Source organism: Otolemur garnettii, unplaced genomic scaffold, assembly GCF_000181295.1.
Source record: "Otolemur garnettii isolate 467f Iridium unplaced genomic scaffold, OtoGar3 scaffold00100, whole genome shotgun sequence".
Classification (NCBI taxonomy): Eukaryota; Metazoa; Chordata; class Mammalia; order Primates; family Galagidae; genus Otolemur; species Otolemur garnettii.
Window position 1 is genome coordinate 4416496 of NW_003852495.1, and position 9159 is coordinate 4425654.

A 9159-nucleotide genomic window follows, 5' to 3' on the forward strand; every position below is an offset into this window, starting at 1 on the left:
GGCTATTTTTTGGTTGCAGCCGTCATTATTCTTTGGCGGGTCCGGGCTGGGGATTCGAACCCGCCACCCTAGGTGTACATGGCTGGCGCCCTAGCCGGTTGAGCCACAGGCGCCAAGCCAGTTTTTTGCAGACTTATCTGCATTGATAAAGCTTATGGATTATTAATTTACTATTCCTCCCACCCTAAGTTTTACCCCAGTGACAATTGAGCACCACTTGTGTTTCAGGCATTCTGTTACCTACTTAGGATACATAGGTAAAAAATTTGAAAAATCTGTCAAATGGAAAGTTTCTTAATCAGTTAGGAGAATGTAAATTATACTATCTATAGAGAGATGCAAAACCAGTATAAGGTGCTCCATAAAAATATCCCCTTTAAAAGAAGGCTGTTTTGTTGGATAATAGGTTTTTTTTTTAAATAGAGACAAGAGTCTTGCTTTATCATCCTCGGTAGAGTGCCATGGCGTCACACAGCTCACAACAACCTCCAGCTTTTAGGCTTAAGTGGTCCTCTTGCCTCAGCCTCCCAAGTAGCTGGGCCTACAGGTGCCCACCACAATGCCCGGCTATTTTTTAGTTGCAGTTTGGCCGAGTTTGAACCCACCACCCTTGGTATATGGGGCCGGCACCCTACTCACTGAGCCACAGGTGCTGCCCCGTTTTGGGGGGGGGGTGTTGAGACAGAGTGTCACTGTGTCACCCTGGGTAGAGTGTTGTGGCATCACAGCTCACAGCAACCTGCCCAACACCCATGGTATATGTGGCTGGCACCCTAACTGCTGAGGTGGATGGTGCCAAGCTAGATGATAGCTTTTTGATGGAGCTCTTATTTCTGTTTAGAATTTCAAACACTGGGCGGCACCTGTGGCTCCACTGACCCTGTATACAGAGGGTGGTGGGTTCGAACCTGGCCCCAGCCAAACTGCAACAAAAAAATAGCCAGGCATTCTGGCAGGTGCCTGTAGTCCCAGCTACTCAGGAGGCTGAGGCAAAAGAATCACCTAAGCCCAGGAGTTGGAGGTTGCTGTGAACTTTGACATTACGGCACTCTACCGAGAGTGATAAAGTAAGACTGTCTCTTAAAAAAAAAACAAAAACAAATTTAAAGTGCTATTTGGAATTAGAATAATAATTTATAGTGTCTATCTAAAATAATACTGAACAATCAATTAGTTACTGATATTAGCTATTCTCTTTTGGTAAAAAACTGAGTCTCTTTGGTGTCTGGAGATTTTTTTTTTTCCAGTTTAAATTTTTAAGAGGTGTTTAACCATCATAAACAAAAAAATGATAGACTTATCTCCCCAATAAAGTAATACATTAAAGGTTTATGGGAGCCCCATTTAAGGAGTTTGTGGTTGAAAACAAATAATTTGTAGTTCAATTAAATAAAATAGTGGTCTTCATTTAAAAACATTAAGTAAGATCCCTTTAACTTATTTTCTTATAACTACATTGTAAAGGCTTTTCCTCTCTGGTGTGAGCTATGGGTCTTTATTAAGAACTGAAGTTAATTATAATATCTTGTATATGCTTTAACCATGAATTTATTTTTATAGGATTTCTATAATTGGCCAGATGAATCATTTGATGAAATGGACAGTACACTAGCTGTTCAGCAGGTAATAAAAATAATTTTCTTTTACAACTCCTATAATCTAAGCATTTTACCTCTTTGGCATAGTTAACTCTTTTAGTACTGACTAGATTCTACTGAGTTAATGGAATGCCTGTTTAAACTGTAATCAGCCCTTATTTTGTTTTAAGATGGCATGTTAAACTATAATCAAACCCAAAACGTTTTAATATCTGTTATTATACACTAAATTAGAATACCAAATATGATTTACAGTGAATTTAGTTCAAAATTAATTGAATGATAACCTAGAATGGCAGATAGATAGAAATAACACACTTAATTTCGTGACTAAACCCTTGATAGCATGTTTCTAAGCTTTATGTTTTCATTTAATTGTCTTTGGTTCTTTTTCTTTTTTTTTTTTGAGACAGAGTGCCACTGTGTCACCCTCAGTAAAGTGTTGTGACAACACAGCTCACAACAACCTCAAACTCTTGGGCTTAAGCGATTCTCTTGCATCAGGCTCCCAAGTAGCTGGAACTACAGGCGCCCACCACAACACTGGCTATTTTTTTGTTGCAGTTGTCGTTATTGCTTGGCAGGCCCGGGCCGGGTTCAAACCCACCACCCTTGGCGAATGTGGCTGGCGCTGTAACTACTGTGCCATGGGCGCCGAACCAGTTTTTTTTTTTTTTTTAAATTGAGCCCTTGGTAGAGTGATATGGCATTACAGCTCACAGTACCTCAAACTCTTGGGCTTAAGCAAGTTTCTTGCCTCAGCCTCCTGAGTAGCTGGGACTACAGGCACCCACCACAATGCCTGGCTATTTTTTGGTTGCAGTTGTCATTGTCATTTAGCAGGCTCAGGCTGATTTGAATCCGCCAGCCTCAGTGTATGTGACCAGTGCTCTACTTACTGAACTATAGTCAAGCCACTTGTCATTAGTTCTTAACTTTTCTCTCCCTCCAATATATTTGAGGGCTGAGATTCTTTTTTTTTTTTTCTTTTTTGAGAATAGTTATTTCATAATAAATAAAATCTGGAGTTGAGGAAAAAATATTTTCCATATGTGATTATTGAAGATTGCATTAAGGGGCTAATAAAGGGATTGCAGAAATTGGGGTGTGCAAGTATATTGGTTTAGGTATTGGTTAGGTAACTTTTTTTTTTTTTTACAAGACAGAGTCTTACTCTGTCACCTCACTTAGAGTCCAGTGACATCATCATAGCTCACTATAACCTCAAACTATTAGGCTCAACCAATCCTCCTGCCCTAGACTCCCAAGGAGGTAGGACTATAGGCACATACCATCACACCCAGCTGATTTTTTTGATTTTTTATGTAGTGATAGGGATCTCATTATGTTGCTCAGACTAGTCTTGAGATCCTCCCACCTTGGCCTCCCAAAGTACTAGGATTATAGGCATGATCCACTGCACCTGCCCAAGTAACTTTGTTTGTTTGTTCATTTATTTAATTTATTTTTTGAGATGGAGTCTCAGGCCATTGCCTTGGGTAGAGTGCTGTGGTGTCATATCTCATAGCAACCTCCAACTCTTACGCTCAAGCTATCCTCTTGCCTCAGTTTTTTCTATTTTTAGTGGAGATGGGGGGGGGTCCTCGATTTTTGCTTAGGCTGGTCTTGAACTCATGAGCTCAAGCTATCCAACTGCGTCAGTCTCCCAGAGTGCTAGGATTATAGCCAAGTAACTGTTTTTTTTTTTTTTTTTTTTTTTTTGAGACAGAGTCTCACTCTGTTGCCCTGGGAAGAGTGCTGTGGCATCATCATAGCTTACAGCAACCTCAAAGTCTTAGGCTTAAGCAATCCTCTTGCCTCAGCCTCCCAAGTAGCTGGGACTATAAGTATGCACCACCATGCCCAGATAGTTTTTTCCTAAGGTCAAGCAGTCTACCTGCGTCAGCCTCAGCCTCCCAGAGTGATAGGATTACAGGCATGAGCCATCATGCCTGGCAGCCAGGTAACATTTTTAAAGGGAAAGTGTCATGAACCCAAGCTGTTTGGCTTCAACTTTTTAAAAATTTATTTTTAATTAATTATTTAATTAATTTTAGAGGCAAGGTCTCTATCACTTAGACTGGAATGGAGTATAGTGGCATGCCCATAGTTCACTGCAACCTTTAACTCCTGAGCTCAAGCAGTATTCCTGCCTCAGTCTCCTGAATAGCTAGGATGAGAGGCATGTGCCAACATGCTGGGCTACCCATAATTTTAGTAGTAACATTTAGAACCTTTAGGATAGATTTATTGTGGGCGTATTTATTTATTTATTTATTAGAGACAGAGTCTCACTTTATTGCCCTCAGTACAGTGCTGTGGCGTCACAGCTTATAGCAACCTCCAACTCCTGGGCTTAGACCATTCTCTTGCCTTAGCCTCCCAAGCAGCTGGGACTATAGGCGCCTGCCGCAGTGCCTGGCTACGGTATGTGGGGCCAGTGCCCTATTCCTTTGAGCCACAGGCATCACCCGAGGGCATTCTTAACTTGTTCCTGATCTTAGAAGGGTGCTTTTACTCTTTCATTGTTGAGTATGATGTTTCCTGTGGGTTTTTCATAAATGGCTTTTATTTTGTTGACATAGTTTGCTTTTAATCCCTCTTTTTAAATTATTTTTTTTCTGTTGCCCAGGCTGAAGTGCAGTGGTGCAATCCTAGCTCACTACAGCCTCAGATTTCTGGCTGAAGTGATCCTCCTGCCTTGGCTTCTTTAAGTAGCTGGAACTACAGCTGCATGCCACTATGCAGGGTGATTTTTACAATATTTTGTAGAGAAGTTGTCTTGCTGTGTTTTCTAGGCTGGTTTTTTAATTCCTGGGCTTAAGTGATTCTCCACCTCGGTCTCACAAAGTGCTGAGATTATAGGTATGAATCACTGTGTCTGGCTAATTTCTGGCTTTTTGAGTGTTTTAAATCATAAAACAGTGTTGAATTTTCTCTGATGTTTTTTCCCCACACCAATTGAAATGATCATGTGTTTTTCTTTCATTTTGTGCATGTTTTCCATTATTATTATTTATATTGAACCATCTTGCATTCAAAGAATAAATGACATACACTTGGTCATGATGTATAATCCTTTTAGTGTGCTACTGATTTTGTTGAGGATTTTTTTTTTTTTTTGCCAGGGCTGCCTGGGTTTGAACCGCAACCTCCAGCATATGGGGCCAGTGCCCTACTCCTTTGAGCCACAGGCGCTGCCCTGTTAAGGATTTATGTATCAGTGTTCACAGGAGATATTGATTTACATTTTTCTGACAGTGTCTTTGACTTTGGTATCAGGGCAATGCTGGCATCATAGAACGAGTTAGCAAGTATTCCCTCCATTTTGGGGGCGGGGGAAGAATTTGAGAATTTTTGTTCTTTAAAAATTTGGTACAATTTACTAATGCAGCCATCAAGTCCAATGCTTTTCTTTGATTATGCAACATTATGAATGTGATTAATGTCACTTAACTATATGCTTAGAAATAGTTTAAATGCCTATCCTTTTCTTATTGAATGGTCTTGACACCCTTGTCAAAAATTATTTAACCACACATATGAGACTTTATTTGGAGGCATTCTATTGAATTTCATATGTCTGTACTTCTGCCAGTGCCACACTGTTTTGATTACTGGAGCTTTGTAGTAAGTTTTAAAATCAGATAATGTGAATCCCCCAGCTTTGTTCATTATTTTCAAGATCGTTTTGGTGGTTTGAAACTCTGTGCAATTCCACATAAATTTGAAGATTGGCTTTTTCACTTCTGCAAAAAAAAAAAAAAAAACACTTTGGAATTTTAATAGAGATCAATCACATCAATATCTAGATTGTTTTGGATGGCCATCTTTACAATATTAAGTCTTACTTACGAAGTTTTCTTTTCTTTTCTTTTCTTTCTTTTTTTTTTTTTTTGAGACAGAACCTCAAGCTGTCACCCTGGGTAGAGTGCTGTGGCATCACAGCTCACAGCAACCTCCAACTCCTGGGCTCAAGCGAGTCTCCTGCCTCTGCCTCCCAAGTAGCTGGGACTATAGGTGCCTGCCACAACACCTGGCTATTTTTTGGTTGCAGCCGTCATTGTTATTTGGTGGGCCCAGGCTGGATTCAAACCTACCACCCTAGGTGTATATGGCTGATGCCTTAGCCACTTGAGCCACAGGCTCCGAGCCGACCTCATCTCTTAAAAAAAAAAAAAAAAAAAAAGGCATAGTGGCAGGCTTTTGTAGTCCTAGCTATTTTGAAAGCTGAGGCAAGAGAATTGCTTAAGCCCAAGAGTTTGAGGTTGCTGTGAGCTGTGACGCCATGGCACTGTACTGAGGATGATGAAGTGAGACTCTGTCTCAAAGAAAAAAAAAAGAAAATCCTGACTTCAAGTGATCCTACCAGCCTGGCCTCCCAAAGTGCTAGGATTATAGGCATGATCCATCACTCACTCATTCTTTGTGCTTTAATTTATAAGGCCAGACCATTTAATGTAGTTATTGATAGATAGGTTTAGGTGTAACTTTACCATTTTATTACTTGTTTTCAGTTTGTTCCCTCTGTTTTTTTGGCCATGTCTTTCCCTTTCTTGCCTTTTAAAGGGTGATTTGAACATTTTGTTTTAAGTAAATTCTAATTTTGACTGTATCTTTTTATAAATTTTTGGTGGTTGCTATAGGGACTACTAAATATACTTTACACAGTCTACTTTGATCTATATACATTGAAAACACCATCAGACAATGTTATTCTTTTTTTTTTTTTAGCTTTCACCTGTCAAAAACATTTTAAAGAAGTCATGAGGAGAATGTTCCTTTTTTTTTTTTTTTTTTTTTGAGACAGAGTCTCTACTTTATTGTCCTCAGTAGAGTGCTATGGCTCACAGCTCACAGCAACCTCCAGCTCCTGAGCTTAGGCCATTGTCTTGCCTCAGCCTCCCAAGTAGCTGGGACTAAAGGCGCCCGCCACAACACCCGGCTGTACTTTTGGCGCGCAGTTTGGTAGGGGTTGGGTTCAAACCAGCCACTCTTGGTATATGGGGCCGGTGCCCTACCCACTGAGCCACAGGCACCGCCCATGAGGAGAGTGTTCTATTATATTTATACACAGATAGTTATATTTTCTCTTGCTCCTGGAGTTCCAAGTTTTGTTTGTATTATTTTTTCTACTGTCTTCTGTTGGGGTTGGTTTATTTTTGCTTTTTGAGATAGAGTCTCACTCTGTCACCCCAGGTAGAATGCAGTGTCATTATAATGACTCAGTGTAACCTCAAACTCCTAAGCTCAAGTGATCCTTGTGCCTCAGCCTCCTAGCTGTACAGGAACATCACTACATCTGGCCAATTTTTCTATTTTTGGTAGAGACAGACAGGGTCACTTTTGCTCAGGCAATCAATGGTTCTGTCTGGGCCTCCTAAAATGCTAGTATTATAGACAAGAGCTATGGTGCCTGACTGAGTAATTCTTTTAGATTGGTCTGCTGGCTAGGAATTCTCTTTAGTTTTATTTCTGAAGAGTATTTTTGTTGAATATAGAATTCTGGATTGACAGCTCTTTTCTTTCAGCACTTTATTTTTTTTTCTTTCTTTCAGCACTTTAAATATTGTGCCGTTTTCTTCTTGATTCCATGGTTTCTGACGAGAAAGAAGCTGTCTGTCATTCAGATTCTTCTGTAGATTGTGTGTCTTTTTCCTTTTTTTTTTTTGTCTTTGTGGTTTTTTAGCAGTGTGATTGTGATGTCTGGGTGTAGATTTCTTTAGGTTTATCCTGTTTGGTGTTCACTCAGCTTTTATTGTGGTAGAAGATTTATAACATAAAATTTATAATTTTAACTATTTTTAAGTGTGCAGTTCTGTGGCATTAACTACATTCACATTGTTGTGTAACCATCACCATTCTCTATCTCTAGGTCTTTTTCATCTTCCACAACTGAGAATCTGTAGCCATTAACTAATAATTCCCTATTACTACCTTTTCCAAGTTTACTCAGCTTCTTTTTAGAGACAGAGTCTCACTTCATCACTCTTGGTTGAGTGCTATAACATCGCGGCTCATAGCAACCTCTAACACTTGGGCTTAAGTGATCCTTTTGCCTCAGCCTTCTGAATAGATGGGACTATAGGCACCCGCCACAACACCCAGCTATTTTTGTTGTTGTTGTTGTTGTTGCAGTTGTCATTGTTGTTCAGCTGGGCCGGGCAGGATTTGAACCTGCCAGCCTGGGTTTATGGGGCCAGTGCCCTACCCACTGAGCTACAGGCACCACCATACTCAGCTTCTTCAATTTGTAAATGTATGTCTTTTCACAAACTTGGAAACTTTCAGCCATTATTTCTTCAAACATATTTATTTATTTATTTTTTCATATTTTTTAAGTCTTGCTGTGTGGCCCAAGCTGGACTTGAACTCCTGGGCTTAAGCAGTCCCCTTACCTCAGCTTCCCAGTAGCTAGGGCATAGGAACATGCTGCCATGCTTGGCTTCAAAACTATTTCTTTTCTTTTCTTCTTTTTTATTTTTGTTACAAAGAGAAATTTTATTTAGGAAGAATAGAGTTTAGAGTATATTCAAATCTAGAGAGAGTTGGAAGTGGGTCTCTCATAAAAGAGCATAGGTGAGAGAGACAGGAATATATATATATATATTTTTTTTTTTTTTTTTTTTTTTTTTTTTGACAGAGCCTCAAACTGTTGCCCTGGGTAGAGTGCTCTGGCATCATAGCTCACAGCAACCTCCAACTCCTGGGCTTAAGCGATTCTCTTGTCTCAGCCTCCCAAGTAGCTGGGACTATAGGCATCCGCCACAATGTCAGGCTCTTTTTTGGTTGCAGCCGTCATTGTTTGGCAGGCCCAGCTTGGATTTGAACCTGCCAGCTGAGGTGTGTGTGGCTGGCGCCTTGCTGCTTGAGTCACAGGTGCCGAGCCAGGAATATATTTTGTATAGCCACATTCTTTTTCTTCTTTTTCTGGTACTCTGATGATATGTTATTTAAACCTTTTGTTGTCCCACAAGTTCCTGAGGTTTTTTTCTATTATTATTTTTTAGTGTTTTTATTTCTTTTGTTCGGGTTGAAGAATTTGTATATATCTTCTAGTTTATTGATTCTTTGCTTTGTCGTTTTCATTCTTCAGTTGAGTGTGTCTACTGAGTATTTTATTTTGATTATTGTGTTTTTCAGTTGTAAAATAACCATTTAATTCTTTTTTTATATCTGTTTCTATGCTAATACTTTGTGTTCTAACTTGTTTCAAGAGTGTGATTTCTCATTCAAGCTTTTTTTGGTCTGTTTTAAAGTCTTTGTCAAATAATTTCAGCATCTGTATCATCTTGTCATTGATACCTGTTAATTTTTTTTTTTTCTCATTGCAAATTGAGAGTTTCATCTATTCTTTGAATGTTGAGTAATTATAGATTGTATCCTGGACATTTTGAATATTTTGTTTGAGACATGGTCTAATTAAGTCCTGTGGATAATGTTGATATTTTGTTCTAGCACTCATTTGACCTGGTTAAATATAGGTTACAAGCACCAACCCACCTGTGAGACCAATGGCAGCTGAGTTTTTCTTTTTTTTTTTATTTTGGCAGTTTTTTTT

At 39.3% G+C, this 9159-nt stretch overlaps 1 protein-coding gene across 2 annotated transcripts in view; it reads left to right on the plus strand.

The window, feature by feature from the left end:
• Window positions 1–9159, plus strand: part of LOC100965856 (MOB-like protein phocein) — a 53083-nt gene that overhangs the window by 15701 nt on the left and 28223 nt on the right. For both annotated transcript variants that reach the window (XM_012809146.2, XM_003796077.2), the window contains one exon: window positions 1561–1623. In XM_012809146.2, the coding sequence (XP_012664600.1) occupies window positions 1561–1623 (63 nt within the window). The remainder of the gene's footprint in view (window positions 1–1560; window positions 1624–9159) is intronic.